At 40.6% G+C, this 24,212-nt stretch overlaps 1 protein-coding gene across 2 annotated transcripts in view; it reads left to right on the top strand.

Moving 5' to 3' along the window:
• NTRK2 (neurotrophic receptor tyrosine kinase 2) overlaps nucleotides 1-24,212 on the top strand; it is a 210,982-nt gene that overhangs the window by 118,169 nt on the left and 68,601 nt on the right. For both annotated transcript variants that reach the window (XM_055791270.1, XM_055791269.1), the window contains one exon: nucleotides 1,115-1,303. In XM_055791270.1, coding sequence (XP_055647245.1) covers nucleotides 1,115-1,303 — 189 coding nt within the window. The remainder of the gene's footprint in view (nucleotides 1-1,114; nucleotides 1,304-24,212) is intronic.

Genomic DNA, 24,212 nt, shown 5'->3' with positions numbered 1-24,212 from the left:
TTGATTGTTGCAGTTAGAAGATGTGAATATTGCCCCCAACCCCCTGCTTAACTGGGAGAATGAAGTGAAATGTAACGTGTGATCTCTGCTGGCTTTTCGGTGGGGAGATTAGGCAAAATGTTATTGTCGCTGAATTTTGATTCTGGTTTTTGTTGAATACTGGATGGATGTAAACTGGAAGATGTAATGTAGAATTTAAATGGCAGGGTTAAATGGCAAGAGTTCAGATGTCACCTGTACTGGTCTTGCTGTTAGATCAAAGGCCCCTGCAGGTCACAGAAGTGAGACACTGTACTAATCAGATTTTTTTTTACCCATTTACAAGGTTCTATCTCCATGGCACTTTCATTAAAAATGTAAAACACAGAGTGAAAACAAAACTAAACTTCACTGAATTACTGATCAAAATAAACCTCTTTCTTGGAAGGAGACTAGACTCGGGTATGGATGCAGGAGCCAGTGGGATGTTCCCCTGGGCTGCACGAGCCCCTCTGCAGTGACCCCAGACTTTGCATTGGGTGGGATGTGTCTTCTCCACTACTCTGCTCAGCATCTGATCCATAATTTTTGTGGCTGTTCAGTTTGTCCTCTGGATTTTGGTTCTCAACCATGTTGTCTTTCAGAAATTACCAGCTTCCCACATCAGGATGAGCCCATCTCCTCTGTGTCTTTTGTCTTGCTATAATGCCACCTCAAAGGGAGGGCGGGCATTCCCTGGATTTGTGGCAATTATTGCTGTGTGATCCAAGTGGGGCATAAGGTAAAAAAGTTAATGCGTGTGTTTCATGGCTTATTTCTGAGAATGACAGAAGTGGTTCAACAAATTTGGAGATTTTTCCTGGTGACAGACTATGCTGGGCCCTGATCCATTTAGTATAGATGACCTACCAGTACAAAAATTTGCTTCACATTCTGGCTCCTAATGGAAAAAAAACCACTGTTCTCCATCTGCTTTCAGACATATAAAATTCCTGAGGTAAGGTCAACAAGGTATATCAGGAGAGCTGTTGACTATGGGGATGGAGGACAAACTGGTCCAAAACAAACAAAAGAATTGTCTGAGGGAAGAGACACATGTGCTGAATTACAGGAAAATCTTTGTTCCTAACTCTAGGTCCTTCTTCAGTTATCAGCAATGATGATGATTCAGCCAGTCCGCTCCACCACATCTCAAATGGCAGTAATACTCCATCTTCTTCTGAGGGCGGTCCTGACGCAGTTATCATTGGGATGACAAAGATTCCCGTCATCGAAAATCCCCAGTATTTTGGAATTACCAACAGTCAGCTCAAGCCGGACACCTGTAAGTACAAATAACTCTGTGTTTCAGTCATTCTTTTTATCTGTGCAAGTGCTGGGGCTCCTTAACAGACCTAGCACAACAAAATGCTCTAAATTCCTGGGCATGGAAGGGTGGGGTTAAAACGTATACAATTTGTTGAAGGTATGTGGGATGAACCGCTTTACATCTGTCAAAGCCAAATTCAGCCCTTGTGATGAGTCAGTGAAGTCAGCAGTGTTACGCTCAAAGCCCGATCCATATTCCATCAAAGTCACCAGTAGCCTTTCCATTGATTTCAGTGGTCTTTGGCCAGTCCTGTGCACTGAATATATCCTTGAGAGAAAACAAATCCTGGGTCAGAAGCAGAAGTCAGTATCGTTACATAGGCACTGCTTTTAAATTGGTTGTTTTGGCAGTGAACATAACCTAACTTTGAAATTTGAGTATTTGTAAAGTTTTAAGAATCATAAAAGTTAAAACTTCAGGTTTTTAATTTCATTGTATAACTCAACTTGTACAGTGGAAAAGATGTTGAATATTTAAAAGCAGAGCAAAAGGTTACATGATGAACAATCAGTGTTGCATACAAATTTTTTCGTGTTCAGTTAAAGCAGGTGAAATATGAAAAAAATGTGAACAGTTAAACATGATTAACTATAAACAGTTAAAAAGGAGTATCTGTAACTTCAGGTACTCCTCTTTAAACCTAGGAACAGTTTTAGAACTGGACATATGACATGCTGAGTTTTGAGCCAGTGACAGCACTGCAGCAGATAAATTAAAAAATACCTAAAGGATATTGTGATTAATAGTAACTGCACTGCTTACTATTTTTCATCAGTACATTAAGGTCTTTAAGTGTTGCAAAGAAGGTTGTTCCTGCCTCTTTTTTTCTCTTTTTATTACTGTGTGAATGTACATACATTTCTGAAGTGTCATTGGAAGTCTGAACTGTTTATCTGGGAAGTCACTCCAGAGATTCCCAGTGCAGCTGCTGAGCGTTGGGCTTGCAGCTAAGGGAGATTACATCCTATCTGTGTCCTATCCTGAATATCACTTCATATCACAAACTGTAGTCTAGGGGCTTACTGCCAATGTCAGAAACCTTTGCCTCCAACTTCGCAAAGCTTAAATGCCATAATAGGAATTTTTCTTGACCTGTGCATGAGGGCATGCATGCATATGTGTATGCATGACTTCCAAGTTTGCAAAGACTGATGCAGGACTGCCTATGTACCTTGTGAATATTAATGCTTATCTACATCTACATTGTTGTGCTAAGCACAGTCCACTGAAGGATGTTCCTGCAGTGCCACAGAAGATCTTTTTCTGCCTTTTTATTGTACATCCCTGATGTTTGCTCTTACCATAGCTTTTTTGTGTGGCATTATTTTGTGATTAGAAATGCCCTGTTGTCTCTTCTGCTGAAGGATATGTAAATAATCTGGCCTAGCATATGCAGTGGGATGCATAAGGTAGTCACTGAATTGCTGATACTTGATCAGCACAAGGAAAATGTTCTACAGATGCATTCTGATCCAAACATTTATTCCTGTGAATAATAGAGGCTGCTAGGGAATCAGAAATGGGCAGCTTGCCCACTAGAGCTCTCTAATGTTAAATAAAAGACCGTGCTTTTAAATACAAGGCTACTGTACCTTCATTCTCAGCTGCATTAGACAACATTATAATTGTTTAAGTAAACATCAGTGACTACAGAGTATTTAACTTTTAGCATTAATGTCGAAACAACATACATGCTGTTCAGGGGAAAAAACCAAACTGTACCAAAACGCAGAATTCCCTCACATTTAGTGAGCTGCACATTAAGTACAGATGCATTAAATCATGGCTGACTAGTGCTAAGTAGGTCCTGATCCTAAAAATACGTAAGTCTGTGTTTGGTTTTCTGTGCTGCAATGAAACCCACATGGTGTCAGGGAAATTAATCACAATACATGAGGTTCAGTTTGTGTATAAATGCTTGCAGGGTGCAGCTCAAGACTTTACTGTGGTGCTCTGGGGAGGTTTGTGGGGCTGATGCTCTGCATTCTGCCACATTGCCATGGTGGTCCCAGTCTTTGTGGTTTTATTAGTTCAGCAAAGATAATCAGGTAAACTGTGTCAGTGTATAAACCAAGGCAGATTGCTCCTACCACACTAACCATCTGTCCAGTAAAGAGTGCAATTAAAATTATCTCAGACAAAAATGATCTTCCCAGAAATAATTTCACATACACTCTTTTTCCATCTCTCTCACTCACTTATTGTTACAGAGCTGCACTTGTCCTTTCTTAACCTGCCAACTTCCTCCTGATGTGTATATCTGGTATTTATAAACCTCTAAGCTAAGTAGCTCTCGAACTTTTTTCCTGTTTACAATAATGCCAGCTCCAGATGTCATTGGATTTCTCATGTCCAGCAAAATAATTAGCATTTATGTTTATTTCCTATCTGGTCTGAATTCCATTGTCTGATAGGATTAAACACAGCAACACTGACCGTCATGCTGGAAAAGATTCTTATGTATTTAGTGTATGTTGGTATGTGGAAGGAGGTGAGACTTTGAGCTAGGTGAAACTACACAGATTGTATTGCAGTTTTCACAGAAGTTGAAGGAGTAAGTCTGCTGTGACTAACAAGTGGAGTTTCTTGTTATCTACTTAAGCCATATTTTGACTTATCTACAGATAACCATTTCTGAATACAGTATATCAAGCTCCATTGCAAAGCATTAGAAGTATCTGTTTTAAAAAAATAAATCTAGTGTTGTCTGCGATCACTTTAGTCTGAAATTCCATCACTGTATCAGTGAATCGGTACTTTCACTACTGAATAACTAAATCCTGAAAAGTGATGGCTTCTGAAGAGTCAGTCTCAGGCTAAAAGTTAAATCACTTTCCTCCCTTGAGAGACAGCTTTCAAGGTGGGAAAAGCAAACTGGTGAAGACCAAAGACCCATCAGCTTGAGGGGTTAGGTTCCAGTCATCACTCAGAACAACTGAATTTCTGTCCCAAGTTTCAGCACAAATGCTCATCTGTACCTTTAATTAACATAATGGTAGAAAATTACTCTTCATCTTCCAATGGGGATTTCCCACTCCAGCTGCTCATCGTTGTAACTACCCATTTTCCTTGCCAGCAAACCCACAGATGCTTCTTCAGCACTTGTCTGTCTGACACCCTGTCCCAGCACTCCTGGCTTTTACTTTCCTTTCCTTGGTTTCTCCTGGCTGATGGGCTCATATGCCACTCCAGTATCTTGAATATTTCCACCTTGAAAGTTTACAGTCTGTGTTGCACAGACATGTTTCAGACATATACCAGACTTCTTCGTTCCTTTTTGTGTGAAATCAAAAGGTATTTCCTTTTTGGCAGTATTTGGCTAACAGTGACAATTCTGATTTCAGATGTGTGAGAGAGAGTCCACAGCCTGGACATGGTGAAATGCTGTTTGCACTTAAGTCATTATAAATCAGGTTGTGCTGTATTAGCATCAGCCTGTAGAACTCTTTCCTGGGAATTACCAACAGTGTTCAGCTGTTGTTGAAAATCAGGCCATAACTTTGTAGTGAAGTAACCTCACCAGGTGCAGAAACCTTGCTTGGATGCCACCCCTTGCAAAGATTTTTGTCCCCTGAAATCAAGTGGACGATGTAATATCTTTGGACGTAGATGCTAACCATTGCTACATGGTCAGCTTCACTAATCTTACAAGATGGCACAGCCCTTAAGCTATTTGGTTTCTTCAAATTAGTCTTCTACATCTCCACACAGAAATTGTAGTTTCTGAAGTTGTCAACCCAACCTACCAGACCTATTGAAACAGGACAGAAGAAACAAGGCCAGGCTCCCTATGAACAGCTATGGACTTTCTTCATTCATCACTTAGCTTACAGCCCAGTGCTTGGAATATATCAGGCCATTACTATTACATTTCCATGATAAATGATGGAAATGCAGTCAGTAAATAACATTGCTGCATTGGTAGTAATGTGAAAAGCAAAACCTGAGGAAAGAGTGTGTCTGAAATGTCAGTGGAAGTGCCCAGGGTGAGACTCTTAGGGGAGAACTTTGGTAAGAAACTGCTTGCAGGTGGTTTTGGGATTTTGAGAATCAAATTTTTCTCTGAACATCACTCCAGTAACCCCTACTCCCCCTGACGAAGTCGCTGGTTTTTTGGGTGCAACTGAAAGGAAGGCTGGAGCTTTGCCTTTTCATGGGGCTGTTTGTAAGCTCCAGGTTTCACATCCCTCAGGGTGGATAAATAGTAGCTGCACTGACATCAGTTTGCACTGTTCAGCTAATCCATACTTGGAACTCACTCAGTTTGATTCCTAAAGATATTATCAATGATGGAAAATAGCATACTGGATAGGCTTGTTGATTAGTTAGTGGGTGGTTTAATGGCAAGATATTTTCATTGGTTGGCCAGATACATAGCCATTGTCTTTCAGACGATGTGGTGTGGATTGTGGCTTTCATATGAGAAAGTTGGGTATATTCATGAGATAGTCCTAATATTTCATATACATTTCTGCAGTTTGGGATTGTGTTCCCTGAAGTAAAGGAGTGTGAATGTACAGTTTAGATAATAATTATGGTACTTCCAGTTGGCCTCTCCTAGGGAAAGTCTGCAGTTGATTACAAGTTGGTAGAATTAATTTTTATAAATTAATTTTGATTTATTTTGCTCATTTGAAAATATGAATTTACAGTCTATAGCTCCAGTTCCACGGTGAAATTGCTAATTGCATGGGTGATGCTAATTTTAAAGGCATAAGTTTTGAGAACATTCCTCTTTTATTTTGAACACTGAACTTTTCAAGTTATGCTTAGAGATATTCATTTACATGTTACAGATTGTTACACCATTTCGTTAAATGCAATAGCAGTCTTCTCCTGACCTTCCTTGTCCTTTAACGATAGATTTCTTTTTAACATATACGTAGCCAGACTTTGTGCCCATTAGGCAGGAAAGTTGTAGAAATACTCTGCTTTTGTAAGGGTGTTATTCTTACCATTTTATTATGACTCCCACAGTACTGGACTTTTCTCTTTAAAGTCATAGGTCTTGGAGTCTGGTGATCATGTCAGATTTCATTTTAGATAGAATGAAAAAAAATGTGAAGAAAGTCTTGTCAATGTGAGCCAGACCCCAGAAGGCTGAGGAAACGGAAAAAACCGCAGGACTGGATTTAGTTCTATTCTGTTCATTAGATTGTGATTCTTTTTAAACTCAGTTTCATTATTTAGGAGCATTTGAGCATAGAAGGCACAGAGCTGACCCCGCTCTACCAGCCTGGGGTGATGGCCCTGGCACGGCTGCCACAGGGAGCAGAGGGGGACAGCCAGATGCCAGGACCCGTTGAGTTGCATTTCCTCTCCCAGACCATTTGTGGAAGGGTACAGCTACTTGTAGTTCAGTACCCAGTTGTTTCCATGGCCCTGACCACTACCCTGACCGACCCCTCACACTTCGCAAGGTGGACTGGTTTGTCTTTGTTTTGGAGTAGGCTGACAGCCTTCTCCCCAGACCTTGTATCACTAACAACAGGTCATTTGGTGTGAAAAAAGTAGTTGTCCATATTTTGAAAGTAGGTTCAAGAGAAGGAGGGGTTGTGGTCACCCAGTTTGTATTTCTCAGGCATCCTTTCCCCAAGAGTCTCACAGCAGAGCCTGGCCCCAGCATGTATTTCCTTGCTGGGTACGTGTGTTCTCATTGCAAAGCTGGGACATTAGAGTCTGGTGATATGAAAGCTGCAGACACAAAGGAAGATTCACCAAGAGAGCCTCTGCACTGCAGGGATCTGACAGGCCTCTGACCCAGAGCAGCAGATTTGTTCACTTCTGTGTGCTGCTTATTCTGCACACACTGTGTCCTGAAGAAAATAGCAATGCACAGGCCGCCTGCAGCACACAATCTCCATTTGGTTTTATTTCACATGTAACAAGTTATGGCATGTTCCAGGTTGTATCTGTCATCCTACACTTTCCTACAGTTTTGAGGAACAGGGGTAATTCTTGACACACATTACATGGTAAAAAATAGACTGAGTTGGTCCCTGTGCATAGAAGAAAGGTCTCTTAAAATAAACAGTCTGTTAGCATTTCCATGTCTTTTGAAAGTCTTTTATATCTGAGTGACCACAACAGAAAGGCTGCTGTAGTGGTTTCTTAGCCAGCTAAACCTTAAGCTTGGGGATTTTCCGTCAGCTCCCAAAGTCTGCAGAGCTGAAAATTTATAAGCAGCTCATTTCCCTACAGAAGACACCATGACCTCAACAGCCAGAATGCAGAGGAGCAAAACTGATCAATCTTAGTAAAATCCAGACCGGGAGGAAAAACCTTGCTCAGCTTGCCAGTCTTGACATTTGTTGTCAGGATTCAGAGGTTGGAAGGCTTAACAGAGCACTCACTTCAGGATCTTCAGATGCTGAAAACAAAAAACCTTTAGATGCTGAAAGCCAAATATGAATGAGGTTGAGATTACAAGGAGGGATATAGATATTGTATTTGCTAATTGTCCTGATCCCATTGTGTGCTTTACTCTGGAGATATTTTATCGGCTAAGTAAATATATGAATGATATTGGCTGAAAAAAGTTGTATGTAGGTATGTTTGATTTAATGTTTTAATCCCTGATTGCAATCATGATTTAAAATGTGTGTCTTTGCACTTGTTCATCATCCTACATATGTCAGAAATGTCAGCCATATACATCGGTGGTATATTTCATTAGTTGCATTTGACTTTTGTTAACTGGGTGAGAGATTTCGCTCCCAGAGGCCATAGCATACCGAGTCTCAGAGACTTTTCCCAATAATATGGTCACATATTTCCTTTGCCCAACAAATAAAACATGACACGGAATAAATAAGTTCATGATAAATTAGATTTTTTTAACTCCTGCTGCTCATTCTGAGACCTGCATTTTTTTGTTTTCCAACCAGATGGAAGAAATTCTCCCAAAGGCAGAAGCCTTCAACTTGAAAAGCTTGGGTTTCTACCTCCTTAAAAATTCCAAATTGGATAAAAAGGAGTATTTCCACATTTAGTGTAAAGGTGAATCTATAGAGTCACTTTTTCCCCCAGAAGTGACTCGTGTTGCAGTCTTGATATGTTTGTGAAGTCCATTTACATCTAATAAAAAAAGCAAGGAATCATGCTTTCAGCAAAATATTTGCATTTCATCACACAGAATGTTGTTCTGTGATGTGAATTGTTCAGTAAACTACTTGCTCTGAGAGTCTAAATGCTGGAAATGCAACTACAAGAAAGAACAGCTTGGACTCTCACCTTTAATTTATGAATAGCGTGTGTATTTTATCACCTGGAAGTACAGCACATGAAACATACTTCCGGCTAAATAGTGGATGTTATAAGGAGACATGCATTTCAACTGCAGAGACAGAGCATGAAGCAAGACAGCATGAAACATGCACTCTCAGGAAGTGTCCACTGTCAACATTCAGGTAGAGCGTGCACCGTCTTGTGCAAATTTGTCAGGTAAACTTCAAATAAGTACACTATTCTTCTTCAGCAAGAGTACTGAAATGCACTGTCAATATCAAGTTCAGCTGTGGGCTTCATGTGAAGAGCACACTTAAGAACTTTATGAAAGATGAAATGAAATTAAACACATGCAAAAGCATTCTCTGCAATTAGGGTATTAGTCAAAATAAAAAAAACAACATGATGCTTCTTTAGTAGATGTATTCGCAGTGGCGTCGCCACATTGAGTTTGTCATTTGACAATACATCTATATCAGAAGCACATACACTATTTTGGCACCAAAATATGCAGCTAAATCAGTAATACATAAATGACAAATAACTACATTTGTATTGTAATGATTAATTATGCCTTTCAGACTCTGCTGCATGCTAAGTTCTATGGATGTTGATTTTATCTACAGAAACCTCTATATGTGGTAGAAGCGTAATGGGAAAATAATGTGACAGTGGTTAAATGGATAGTACTTACATTTAAGCTAAATGGGGGAAAAATAAATATGAAAGTACATGAAAATCAGAAATCAATCAAATAACTTTGTAGCCAAAATTTTTTTGTAAACCCTACTTCTAACTTTCTTGAGTTGAGCTCCAAGCAAGTGCATCATTACTGAGAAACATGAGCATGTAAAATGCAGCTCGCCCTGAGCACAAACTCACCCAAAGATTAATTTGGGGAGAAAAGGATCAGGAGTACAGTTGTCCACAATAAGCATTGGTCAAGACAGGGTAGTATTTTTCACAGTTGCAGTGTGAGCCGTGTTGTTTTTCAGCTGTGTATAACATCTTCACACCTCTTGCTCTTTGAGGAATTAAGGCTGTCAGTGCCTTGAGACTGTGACTTTGGAGAGCAGTTTAGAGTTTGTATGCTGGGGGACACCACGCAGTTGGCTTTGCAAGCTTGCAGATCTGCAGGGAGGCTCTGGATAGCAATGGGTTACGTTATACCTGGAGCCATCAGAACTGCAGAATAGTCCATGGCCCACTCTGAATATATGCATGCCCCTCCTATTTATGTGTTTCTGTGTATGAACAGGCGCCTGTTGGCTTGTATGGCAGCCCATGTGCCCAGCAGGAGTTCATCTGAGCTGTCCTTCCCTGTCCTACATCATTGGCTATCATATACTGTGAGAGAAGTACTTTCCCCACTGCATCCCACTGGTGGTAGGTACATGCAGCTGGGATGTGGAAAGCTCCCGCTCCAGCCCCATCTTCTGCTGCAAGCAGGAGTGCTTATCACCTGCTTTGGGGTGGCTAAACACCCAAACCTTTTTTATCCTGTGTCTATGCATCCTGATTATCATTCTGTCTAGGAAAACCTTTCCCAGCAGAAATGCCACCAAGGATCATAAGGTGTGAGTGTGTTTTGGTTTGATTTTGACAGGGTTTTGCTGGGGAGCTCTGCATTGTCTCAGGCTTAACTGCATGTGTTGTGGACATAGGGTAGGCCAGCAGCACGTGGAACCTAATAAACAGCCATTTAAAATGTTGTCAATCATAAAAGTTACACAGTTGGTAATATTCTGAAATATTCTGTAATACTCTTCAAATATATTTTTTTTTTCCAGCATTAACTTGTTAAATAAACCACTCAACAGGCTTCTCATTATCCACAACAGCAGTTGGGGAAAAATAATAAGGCTGTTTTTTTCTCACTGGAAGGTGTTTAATTAATATACCCATTTAACTTAGACATATATTCTGTATAATAAAAATACCTGAGCTCAGCATTTTTGACTGATTTAAAATTTTGTCATTAATTACCAGAAACAAAACCCCAACTGCTGAAACTTATCTTTATGGTCATCTGTTAGACCCCTCCCTTCCCCACTTTCTCTTAAGCTAGTTTTCTTTTGGTTTGTGGAACAGAAGCAGGAGCACCTTTCAGTACCAGCTGCTTTCTCAGCTGAGGATGCGGAAGGGGCCCTGCTTAGCGGGACTAGGACTGGCACAAGGACAGATGGGCAGCCCTTGAACTCAGCAGTTCCCAGGCCAGGAGGGTTCGTATGAATTTCGCAGCCTATGGTTGGGCAGGGCATTCCACAGAGGATGGGTTATGCTCTTCAAAGGCTGCTATGTGGATTAAGTCAAAAGGCATACAGGTCTGGTGTGAGGTGAATACTTAGTCAGTGTTATCTCTAGCCCATCGATGCCCATGATAATTGAAGACTATTATTAGCAGATTGCAGGAGAATCACTGTGATTGCAGTACAAAACCCTTCAGGGGGAAAAAAGTGTCAAATTACCCAGGGCAGAACCCTGCAGTGAGGTCTGAAATCGTTAAGTTATGTTGATGAAAAGTTGTGCCGTACCTCTGGCTAGCAACTGGCTCGTTAGCTTTTGGAAGCAGTTAAATGTTTAAATGCCAAACATATTGCATGGGGGTATTGTTTGCATTTAGAAATAGTATGTGATGTGTGCATACCAATTATCACCTGAACTGCAGCCTATCTCTGTATAACTAATAATCTGTCTAGGGATTATTTTTTTTTAATTTCTTCATTTGGGAATCTAAATTCCATTCTCATATGTCAGCTAGACACAAGAAAGGAGCATCTCAAAGGCATTCAGGTTCTAAATCAACAGCTAACTGGTTTTCTAAAAAGCCCCTGGACAGGTTGGAAGTGTAAAGCCTGATCAATAGAAATCAGAGTGTTAGTCAGCTTAGTACTCTGGACAATTCCAGTAAATGATTGCTTTGCCTTTAGCTACCTAAATGCCTTTGAAAAGTGGTTGAAAGTCAGTCGTTGTACAGGTCACAGGTTGCAGGAAAATGCTTTCAGTCTCCAAAAGGATCCCTTGAGCACACCAAGATGTACTGGAGGGTTGGAGTCGGAGTTAAGGAGGTGGGAAGTGAAGCTGTCTACACAGCTTCTTCCTTCCCCTCTTCCCACCTCCCACCTTGGTTTGTTTCCCACAGCAGTGGAAAGAAAGGCTGGAAAATGGAGTGGCTATCTCTGTCATGTGGTTATTTATTCACAAGATTTGATAGTGAGAAGCCAAATCTAACTTCAGACAAACTCTAGTTTATATCATTTTGAGGGAAATACAGGTTTGACAGAATTTTCAGCTGCCTTTATGAATATTTCTTTGAGCTACATTTTCAGTTAGAAACTGCTGAAGTGAAGCCATTCCCACACAACTCTTGTCTGTTTCTGAGTGTTGCTTAGAATTTGTTTAGATTTGGTTTCTTAGGCTGTCTTTCAAGGATGTGCTCTCTTTTTGGTGCCCACAACTTGGAAGGCCTGTGTCTGCCTTAACAACAACAAAAAAAAAAGGCTGAAAACAATACCATCAAGGGGAACATGTCCCACACAAAGTAGGGAGGAACAGAAAAATGGAGAAACAAATGGAAAAGAAACAAAAGAACCTCAGTGTCAGCCTTTGGCAAAGAAAGAACAATGCACAACTGATTTGCTCCAACTGCTTGTGCAGGAGGACATGATTTGCAGGAGGACATGATTTGTCTTGTCCCTGTTTTATTCTCATCAGAAGAAAAGCAACTGTTTTGCAGTATTTGCAGTCTCCTCTCCGGAGGCTCTTGAGGCTGGAATAGCAATGTGATTGTCTCCAGATGGAAAAGCACTGACCAGCACTGTGTGGGAAAGCTTAAAAAGCTCCTTTTTGGGTGGTAAAGTGTAAGGCAAAAGCTTATGGGCTTATTCTTCATCCTCTGATTTAGAAGTGGAAGCATCCTGTTACACAGGGTTGCTCTTTCCAGGACTGTCCATGTTCTTATGTGCTTGTTATGCTTCAGTCTGTGAAGTCCACTTGTGCAACGGGACGTGCACAAAGGTGCTGTATCATCGGGTGAGAATAAAATCATTTGTGTTATCATTGACCAGCAATGCTGTTCCTGTCTATGTTGATGCTAAATTCTCACCTCATTTTGCATACTTTATCTGCTAAGTTCAGTAACGGACAAATTGCTACGGTGGATCTCAGTAGTAACTTTTCTGGTACCTAAATATGGCTGGTACTGTACCTATTAGAAACCCTTCATCAAGTAAATATCTAATAAACCTTAAGGAGTACGTTTCTTCCAGCTCTTCCATCACACCGAGATTAGCTTATGCTCTGTGACATAAAAATTTATGTCCTTTTTTAACTAAAAAACTTTTTAGCTATTTAGCCCTGTCTAATAGACTGGCTAATATTCCCTGCATAGTATGTAGCAGCTTCCCTGACATTAACAGAAATGTATTTTTATCCTCCTGTGGCCAAAACCCTCAGGACCAGGAGAGCAGAGGAGAAAAGGGATCAGAAGCAGCTAAAAGGCCAGCTTGCTGGCATCCCCAGTCATTGCAGTAGAGAGCTGACCCTCATCTGTCCTGGCAGGCAATGACATGAAGCAGTGTAGCATCATTAGAGGTGCATTAATGTCTTGCTCCCAATGTAGTGACCAGGGTGAGCCTTTGGTACTGCCCTGAGGGCTTTGAACCCCTACTAAAATCACAGCGTGCCTGGAGAAGGGAATACTGCCCACCCCTCTGCAGCAGGGAAAGGGCAGAGGCAAGTTTGCTGTCCTTCAGCCCATGGCTGCCTACAGGTGTAAACTGGCTTTGACCTGAAGTTGCCTCAATTTCTGGCCATTACTGGGGAGTTTGGATTTGCAGGCTGGACCCCTTTCAGCTGCCACCGCCAGCCCCAGCAGGCATCAGACATGAAGCCCAAAAGCCCTGTGCTCAACTCAACCTTGCACGAAGGGTCCTTTCAGCCTTGTGCCTAACCTTGAGAGGAGACATCAGGTACCTGTTTTCAGTGATGTGTGGTTTCAGGCACAGTAAATTACAGTTCCCAACCTGAAGACGTGGTATAGGAGCACAGACTCAAGCCTCAAATTCACACAGTCCTTCTTGCAGAACATATTCCCCTTTTGTCTTAGCTTTTGCTTCTGGAGAGGAAGGCAGAAGCCTTTTGCTTTCCTTGCAGATGCAGTGAATCCTTCTGAAAGTTAATCTGAATCCAGCTGTTTGCAACGATTCTTATTTTGTTAGAAGGTGACTTTTTCCCAACTCTCATTGAAGACTTCTGCATTATGCATTCTGATACAGCATGTTTCCTTGCTGGAATTGGTTTTACACCATGTATGACACTTTAAGGTTACATTTTTTTTCTTCTTTTAATGGCAGTGTTTCAGAGAACCCTGAAGTTGTACCATATTGAGGAATAAACACAGTGCAAAGTAAAGTGTTACCTTTCAGAAATGAGGAAGAAAAAAGAAGTTTCAATTTTTGGGGGGCAGTGATAGCTTTTCTCTAGAGACCCAATTCAGAATTGATTTCCCATTTTAATCAACATAAGACTTTCGAGCTTATTGATCTCTGTGTTTTGAGTTTAGCCTCAACATCTGAAACAGGACTGTGGTAGATGGCAACGTTAAACAAACTGGTAAGACATTTTTCTTGGACTGGTAAATTTTCTGCAAGGTAGGGTGGTTTCAAGATAGCACAACACACAGGTGTTCAGTGCTCCCACAGAAGACAGCTTAGTCATCTCAACGTTGTGCTTATTGACAGAATATGCACACAGAGGCATGTAGAGCACTTTCTATGGTTAAAGCACAGAAAAACATTGGGTGTTTTTCTTAGTAATGGAGAGAAAATGTACAAAGAAGTCTTTGAATTTTATTTGGTTTTGTCTAGATTTGAGACTCTCTGCCTGAGCATGCAGTATTTATTTTTCATCATATGTAAAAGGCTGAGCCCACCCATAGTGATTTCTTGACCTCATCGGACCACTCATCCCATCCAAATGTTCATAAAATCTTTTAAGAAACATTTTGTTATGCTTTCTATGAACTTTCTCTATGAGCATACTGTATACAAACACAAAAAATACGTGTTAAAATCCACGCTATTCGTTAGCTGAACTGTCTCAAGAGCTGTCTTCCTGAAACTTTGATTCTTCCATGACTGCAGCCGAAGGCTGTGCTGGAGACATTTGAATGTCTGAGATAGCAGTCTCTGCCCCGTGATAAAGAAATATGGCAGCAGGCTGCAGAAAAGTGGTGTCAGAATAGTTCACTGAATTTCTCTCCTCTTATAGAGGGCTTTTTTAGGTATCCCCCTCAGAAAGACAGGCAAATTCAAAGAAGTGCTAAGAACAAAGTTGCTGCAGAAACATATCTCGTTGCTGGAATTTTCATTTTTAAAAAAGAAGGGTAATTATTTTAATGGAAATGCAGTCTCAGGAATAATAAGCAATCCTGGGTTTATATCTTTCCTAGGTCTCCATGCTCTTTATAATAAGAGAAGGAAATACTAGTTTACATGCTTGGGTATAAACTCTCTGTGGTCACAAGCTTATTTCTGCTGGCAGATCCTGAGAAGCCATGTCAGTGCTGAGCTGGAGTTTTGCACGGCATGTTAGCTCCCTGGATAACCAGGCTAAGGTAGCTATAGATCAAAGCCGATTTGAACACATTGGAGCCAAAACCAGTGAGCACTGTTTTTTTTGTATCTCACATTCTGTGAAGGAACAAGCTTTATCTAGCCTTATCTGTGACAAACCTCATTGTCTTTGACAAAGAGTGTATTTGGAATAAGATTTTGGGTTGTTGCTTTTAAGTAAACTCATGAGCTATTTAATACTGTGCAAGCTAAAGATTTCTGCATCCTGATACGCTTGACTTACTGAGGTTCTTGGCATGCAGTATTAAGTTGTGCAAGCTGTAGGATGACTGTAAACAAAACTGCACTTTTGAGCAGCTACTACGCAGTCTGATCCACAAAAGGTGATGGTTTGATTCACAGGAGACAAAAGTTTCTTCTCCCTTCATCATCAACCCAATTAAAAGATTTATGAAACGCACAGCCATGAATGCTTGTGTATGAATATATTCAGTCTTTTAATAATAGGTACTTTTATAGCAAGACTATGGAACAAAGGAAAGACAGTACTTGGTACCTTTAACAGGCAGCTGCTCTATATGAACGGAATTCAGTGTATGTCCTCAGGCTTTACTACAGGGAATATCTTGAGTTGTAAACATGGAGAAAATATTCTTAATCTCTGTTGTTTAAGCCAGCAGGCATGTTGTTAAAGGTGACACTGTTCTACACATAGCATCATAAATACAGACTCAGAGACACAATTACTAATAAAACTTGTTAGATGGGATGAAACTGAACCAACATCTCAAAGATGAAGCAGATGAATCATGCTCAGACAATAGGAAAACTGCAGGGAAAACACAAAAGTTTGGAACTTGCATGTATACAAGCAATAACAAGAGAGGGCTCCAGTAAGAAGTGGCACCAGGTGGGACACTGATGTGTAAAAATCTCCCTCTCCCAGACAAAGAAAAAGGAGAGGGTGCAGGAGGAAAAAGGAAAAAACAAAAGATAAGACAGACAAAAATGGCCTGTTGGTCATTTACTCCAATTAAGCCAATATTTTGCAGCTGTACTGCTCTAAAGTTCAAGCAATTAAAGTCACTACCTAGTTTTTGCCCTCCCCAACTTCAGGATTTGGATTCAGGAAGCAAAAGGGTTTGGGCAAGTAGGCTTTGCTTTCAATGCATTATCTGACTTGTTAAAAGCAGCAGTGTTTGATTAAGGATCTTTTTAATTGCCTTTCACTAGGCCAGTGTGTTCCTTGAGCTTTCCCTGGTTCCTGCATTTCATCCTGACAGCCAACTACTTGAGTATCTGGCTTGGGTTGTGAAGGGAATTTTATCCACACTTCTCTGGAGCACAGAAGAGAACTGGAGATTGGCATGACAGGGCCTTATATCTGCAGCTTTAACCATTTGTTGATTTTGTTTTATAGCTTTTAAACTGAGGTTTATTGCTTCTCTGGATGTTCGGGAGGGAAGTCCTCTTGAATCCCTGATGACATTCCATGATGGTCATAATTATAAAATGTCTCAGATCTTTGGGGAGTGTGAAAGGATCAACAGAGTACAAGACAGCTGAAGAGCAAAAAGCTTTTCTGGGTCACCGTTTATTTCTGTTCTGCCCATGCCCTGTACCTCCAGACCCCAGCTGCTACTTGTGCTGCTGGAGATATGAAGAGAAAGATTATTAGGATGCTGGGACAAGGGAAATATAACAGCAGTTCTTGTGATTATCAAAGGGACTGGATATTTAACAGGTATCATGATTTGCATTGGCTTTGTATTATGAATATTAATGCAATAGCACCAACCTTACTGAAGATGAGGTGGCCCATCATAATCCAAATCATCGAATCATAGAATCGTTTAGGTTGGAAAAGACCTTAAGGTCATCGAGTCTAACTGTTAACCCAGGACTGCCAAGTTCACCAATGAGCCACGTCGCTAATGGTGGGTTCTAGGAGAAAGATACTGTTATATGTGAAATTTTAGCTCTTCCAAAGGTTTTGTATGTTGATTAGCATTTTGAGGTAGTATAGGAATTAAATTGCAGAATCCTCCTTTGACGACTGTAATTTTTGTTCAGTCTGGGAGAGATTTTCTGAGCAATTACTTTTAACTCAGCATTCAGATCAGGATGTAAAGTTTGTCAAAAGTCAGTTGTATGCAAATCTTGGGTTTTGGTTCAAACTTCTATAACTTCATTAGGTCTTGCACGTGATTTTTACCCGATAAGTTTCTTGGCAGTCAAATTTGGTAACATGGATAAGAAAGAGGAAAATTATTAGTGGAGCAATATGCTGATGTGCAGGCATCTTGCATGGGCTTCTGAATGAGACTGGTATCTAGTTCTTCACCTGATGAAAGCCTTGAAAGAGTGATTCCTCCACCATAATGCAAAGTGAGAGCTGAAGGTCCTACCAGAATAATGCAGCCTTTACTGAATTATTCCATCTTCAGTACAAGTCCTCCCCCTCCAAAGTTCCACAGTAATAGCTGAGATTTTAAATGCACAGAAGTAAAGCTGTTCAAAAATAGAATTTTCCTCCTGTGAGAGATTTCAGCATTTCAAAATTACTTTCTGCTTTAAAATCAGCATGTAAGTTAAAGCAGAGGGCACTTGATTCAATGTTGTCTCAAGTTTCAAACTGAAATGTTGAAATGAAAAAATGTGCATCTTCAATAAATTATAAATAATTTGGTATTTTAAAATGAAAAGCGTATTTGGGAAAATATTTCAAAAGTATGGGTAAGATTATTTTTTTTTTTGGTGATTCGGGTGGTGGTGGGAGAAAGCTTGTTTCACTTTAGAATGTTGACATTGATTCTTTGTTTTAGAAACCCACAAAGATGACTGAAAATCAGCATTTTCCTTCTGCTAAATATTTGAAACTATTTTACACCATTAATATTTTTCAGTCAAATTTTTGACTGTCTTTATGCTGAAATCAGTGCTGTGGGAATCGAAATTTTGAATGTCCTGACTTGTGTTCAATTAATATTTGGCATATTTTCTTTCATTCCTACACCTGTTTCCATTAAGTTTCTTGTTGAACTTATCTGGAAAGGGGAAGAACTCTAAAAGACCAAAGTGGTTGTATATAACTGCAAGAGATATCCGACAAGTTCAAACCTTCTTGGATTAAGGGGTGAAACTCCACTGAAGTCAATGGAGCTTTAAATATTGGCACCAACAGAAAATCTTTCCCATGGAGTGCAATTGCATTGTCACATCTTGAATGCTCTTCATTCTCATGATAGACATTACTAAAAGAGTCTCTTTTCAAGTCCTTATGCATTTATTATTTTCTAAACCCATTTCCTCAGAGAGGTCAAAAGCTCTTCTCATCACCATAGGGAGCCCATGGGAATTGGGAATTTTGGCATTCTGAAATACGGCAGGTATCCAACTGCATTAAAATGTTAACGCCTCTTCTTTTTTTTTTTTAACCATGCTTTGGTTTCGTCAAGAATCAAAAGTGGTGGAATCTAATTATTTTTTGATTCTAAGAAAAACATTCCCATAGGAAAAATGTTGCATTAAAATCAGATTACTTCCAACTAATCCATAAAAGAAATTCCCCTAGTGAAAAGGCACTATCCCTGATTGTTTTTTATCACTAGTGTGATGCTGCAATACCATTTTTTTTTTTCTATGCAGAAAATAGAGTGCAGATCTCCTCTAAAAGCCAAATTTTTTTTTCCTGCTTGGCCGTATGGTGAAGGTGGAGTTTCTCCTCCTTGCCTATGTTGATATTTTTCCTTAAGAGCAGAGACCAAGGCGATTATTTATTATTCTTTGTGCGTGTTTCTTTAGAGCCTCAAGTTCCAAACAAGACCTCAGTGTGCGAAGCATTGTGGGACTCTGCACCTGCAAATAACCCCTGCCTGAAGAGCTTTTGGGCTATGGCCCCGCTCCTGTAACCTGGAACTAGTTGATTGCCCTTTGGGCAGGTTACAGACCTGGGGCTTCATGCACAGGGTGAGGAATGGGGGAAGGATGCTTTGTTGTCCTGCTTGCATGAGCAGGGAGTCCCAGGAATTAAATCCCTTGCCCCAGCTCACGCAGGAAATCTGTGGCTGACCCTGAGGAGGCAGCCAGATCTCCTTCGTGGCCTCTGACCCATCCGTCCTTCTTCCCTGGTCATGTTGGCCTCCAGCGCAGAAACTTCTACCCGAGGAATTTTCCATTGAGTTCTGCTGCTGATGAGTTTCTTTCTCACCAATAGGTGGAAACTGACAGCCCGGTTTCTCAGGTGACACAAGGAACGGTTCTGCCATCCCAAATGAGGCAGGAAAAACATCACGCAGAACAAGGAATTTTCCATAAGAAACTGTACCATAGCAACTGAAAAAGACGTTGAAGCACATTACACTTTCTCAGCTTGTTGCAGCCTGTGCTTTGATGCAACAGGACATCAGAAAAGTGAAGACTTGGGGGTTTTTGTTTTTCTTTTCCTCCCTTATTTCTTTGGTCAGGAGAGTGATTGCTTTAACTGGTGCTGCTTGATCATAATGAATTTATCACAAAATTGTGTTATCTTTCCACAGCCATCTCCAAAGTCTGTGTCAGAGCGTGTATTCTGGCATGCATTGTCATGCTGTGGCTGGGGAGGGTGAGGGAACTACATCTGCAAACTTCCATAGGACATCAGGAGCTTTTGAAATTGTAGGATAACTAACCAAATGGGATGCAGACATATTTCCAACAGCCTGGCAGCTGTGCAATATGTGGCATTGAAATAAAGTTGAGTTACTAAGAGGTAGTGATAAATAAGCTAGCAAAACTTTTTGTCTTTTTCTAAGCATACCCCAAATACGATTGTCTAGTGTAACAGAAAAAAAATCTTCACTGTGCAGAAACAAGTGGCTGTGATGTTGGTTTGGATATGGGCAAATTCTTGCTGAATTAGGAATAGAATTTAATTAAAATGTTGTATAAAATCTTTAAGGGGAGTCTTTGCAGGGCAGATGTTAGGCTTGTTCTTGAGCAGCTGTAAAAGGCTGTTCAGGATGAAGGTATCTAAATTAACAGGACCTAAAATGCTTAAGCGAGAATACAGGAGAAAATCTGATTAGCACTACTAATCAGCTGAGGTCTGGAGATTCCCTTTCTTTTGAACTGGAGCAGTTTAGTTGTCTTCCTTTTCTTTTTTTCAGAGTTCATGCTGCACCCTGCCCATATTTAATTGTTTGCTGGTGTCTCTTCTCAAGCCCATCAGCAGTTCAGTCTTATGCTTCTCACTAGAGACAATAAATTCTATGGTGTGGATGGTCCTCTCCTAAATATCTGCAGATAAGAATTACAGGGTGGAAAGCTGCAGCCTAGAACATGTTTACTATGTGTGTGCTGTCTTTTCATTCAAACTCACAACCTGTCCAATTTCTGAGGTATTTCTGAAGCAAGATGTACCTCTTCTTTTGTGAAGAAGACTGCTTCTTTCAGGCTCCCCTTGATGTCAGCGACAAGCCTGTCACTGATTTGGGAAAGTTGTATCAGACTCCTGCAGAGCTGGGCTCGAACTGAAAACACAGTCCTGCAGCAGCAGTTGTCGTGGCTGCCCATAACTAGGCTTTCAGCAGGGTCTGTGTGTGAAAGCACAGTGCTTTTTGTGCATTAGCAGCAATATGCAGGTTATTAAGCCACTTGTTCCTGGCTGCTGTAGCTAGCTTTAAACTTGGTTAATTATGGGGAAAAGTACCTTTTAAAATAGTCTTGAGAAGAGATTTTTCCCAATGATCCTTAGTTAGAATAGCCCTCATTAGGATGCAATTTATCATTGTTCCTGATTTCCGCAACAACTGCAATTTATGATGCCTGTTTGGCTCAATATGAAGGAAAATTATTGCAGTAGCTCCTGTTCAGAAATCTTCGTTTGTTTACATTTATGGAGGTGTGGAAAGGGAGCAAAAAAGCAAGTAGTTTTGAAGTGCTGGTTGTGGTATGTTAATCCCTGAGGGCCTGTTTATTTTTATGCAGGATGGTACATAAAAGACTGTAAACTACATACAGACTGGAATAAGCAAAGAATTAGGGCACTTAGCTAAGCAGCAGACCTCACATTTTCTTTTGTTCATGGCAAGTCATTTTTTTGTGTCTTAAATCAAGGGATGCTGTGGGTTTCTTAATTGCTCTCTTCAGCAGCGTCTCTTTGTGACTGTTAATCTAGAAGGACGCAATGGTTTCCCAGTTTACATTTTGTGAGTGAGAGCAGGATTGGTTTCATGGCATACAGGATAACACTGAAGGCAATGCAAGAGAAACAGTGTTGTTGCAAAATCTTTTTTCTGAATGCATTTTTTTCTTTCCAGTTGCTTTTATTTTTGCCTGTGTTATAATGCACTTAAACTTTAAGGAGGCTCGAATCTGTAAATAGTAAAAGGCAGTATTCATTGCCACCAAATCCATATCTGAAGAGTTTCCACTTGGGATTTTGAAACTAAGAAGGTAATGGCAGTGAGGAGTTTGGCCATTGTTTTAAAAATATACCAGATATGAACTTCTATGAATACAAAACTTACACTTTATAACTTTGTGACACTGTCCAAATAAAAAGTAATTAAGATTTAAAAAAATCCCACTGTTGTGAAACAGCTAGGTAAGCATTTCTGGCCTTATTTTCTAGGTGGGTGTTATAATGATAAAGGAATTCACTCAGCAGACGCCTTATAAGAGTTGTTTGCCAAAGTGCTGATGACAAATACTTTTTCACCTCTATGCATGTGTGTGTCTAGGTTTCAGAAGCAAATGATGTTGCCTCTCTGTAGTTTCTCTGTAAGGAAAAATGGAAATGAGGAATGGTTATTTTGCAGTTAGAGCCTGTTATATTCTTGGAACATGTGCCTGAATTACCGTTCTCCTATCAAAGAGAATGTTACAACAAGGGAAAAATAAATGTGACAGAAGCAATGGTGAAAGCAACACACTTAGTTGAGAGTTGTACATGGGAAAACATTGGCAAAACTACCTAATAAATCTTGAAAATGGTTTATAAACAATTATGTTAGCTTCTGACCAGAAGTTCAGGCTGGAAACAGAGTCCTGGAAACTGCTTGAGGACCATTCTGTGGTTGTTGGGACTACCAAAAGGCAGAGCAGCCCTCCAGCTCGTTTCATACTAGTCCCTCCTAAAAGCTGGTCTGTACTTGCCCTCCTGCCCATGGTGGTCTTGCAGGAGGCAGCAGTTAATCAACACTGCTTGTAAAGTGGTCAGCTAACGTACCCTAGTGACATTTTGTCTGTAGGGCTGACAATAATGCTTCGTGTACCTCAGTGGCGTGCATATCAATAGACAACACCTGTTTCCTTAGCTGCAAGTGCCAGTTCTGAGCAACTTGAGACAAAAATTCAGCTGTTTCACTGGTAACAATAAAAATGTTGGTAATTTTTAATATTTGCTTTACTGATAAGGGTGTGGGGTATTCTGCCATTACAGTTCAACAAATGTAGCAGCCATTTGTGTTGGTTACTGCTGCCCAGAATGTTTTCCAAGTACATGAGTATGTAGGCAGCTGGTATTTATTGCTCTGGGAGAGAACTTGAACTTCAGAAGGAAGGGGAGAAAAAACCCTACATTTTGCCTATCTGTGTTCTGTGCAGACTACAGTTGCTGTAAATATCATTGTGTACAGTAGTTGGAACAAAACAGTTGTGTTTTTTAAAAGCAACAGTCATGTAGACACTAGGTGAGAAGTTTTTTGGTCCATGCATTTTTGGTTTCTTGCAGAGACTGGCAGAATTACATTTGCATTCATTTCAGTCTACAAGTGTTACAGAAGATTCGACTGTAAGTACTTTCCCAATATAAAGAGCACTGGGGAGAAAGCAATCATTTATGGTGACATCTGTTAAGCTTTCACAGAATATCATACATGTGTACTAGCTATCACCATAAAATTAACTGGTATTAATTGGTCAGAGCTGCCAACTTAGTCTGCTTATGAGTGTAACACTCTCCTTTAGGTCATGTTCATTATACTGACATTGTATGTCAGATCCCAAATAAAGTTCATTCAGCCATTTCTGCTGTTCTTCTTCTTGTTTGCCCTGCTATGTGTGTGTGCTGCCATCAGCAAGAGTTCATGTCTCGGCAAAGAGTGGATCTGTGTGTTTGGGAAATAATGTGTTGTGGGTATCTTCCCAGTGGCCACTTCTCCAGCAACAGCGGGGCTGTGGGGGGGCATCCTTTGATTGAATCATGCCTGGTGTTTTCCTCTTTCTTGGAAACTGTCTGGAACAAAATGTTCAAAGCTCTTTCTTCCTCCCTTTCGTCTTCCCTCTCCCCCCTCCCCCCCCTCCCCCTTCTGTCTTTCACTTCCACGCCTCAAAAGGCTGTAACTGGCTTCATTATTGTGTGATAAATCAGCAGTAAACTTCTATGCATTTTGCTTTGTTTGGGCAGCTCCTGTTCCTTAGTGACAGCTGCTTGGCTCAGCACACTGTAATTATCAACTCAAACCCAAGATGCTTTTAGGTGCTGAAAGCATATTGGCAGAGACTGAACTTGTCCTCAACCTCGTCATGGGCCACAGCTTTAAAAGATCCTATTTAGTGGTGGTTTGGTTGTGTTGTCACTGGTGGTACTGGGACTCTGACAGTTCATTATCACAGTGGACCCTGTGGGAAGCTGTTGTTATCCTAAAGGAGTGCAGGTCTTTGTTTTTCATTGGCTGCTGACATACCGCATAGTTAACTTTAGAGAATTTATCTGTGTTCATTCTCTTTCTTTAAAATAAAGTTTTATTGATATGTGGGAGGGGATTTATACATGTTAATGAAAATTTATGAAGCCCTTATTTAAACAGATGTCTGAAGGGAATTGTGCTGAGAAACAGACCTGTGGGTTTTTTGTCCATAGTGGAACCAAGGCACTCTCTGCTCCTACTTTAAGCTTGTCTCTGGCTTGCTGGCTGGACAGATGGGCTACGTGCTGACTGAGCAACTGGTGCGCAGCTGTCTGCAGCCACGGGGGCATGTAGAGTATGGCATTGCCTCCGATCCGCTGAAGGGCAAGTGGCCCCAGGCTGTAAGTTGTGCTGACCGGTTACAAGGGACTGTACATAGTTGAGACTTTT

This window comes from Falco peregrinus, chromosome Z, assembly GCF_023634155.1.
Source record: "Falco peregrinus isolate bFalPer1 chromosome Z, bFalPer1.pri, whole genome shotgun sequence".
Lineage (NCBI taxonomy): Eukaryota > Metazoa > Chordata > Aves > Falconiformes > Falconidae > Falco > Falco peregrinus.
This window is presented reverse-complemented; position numbering and strand designations above follow the sequence as displayed.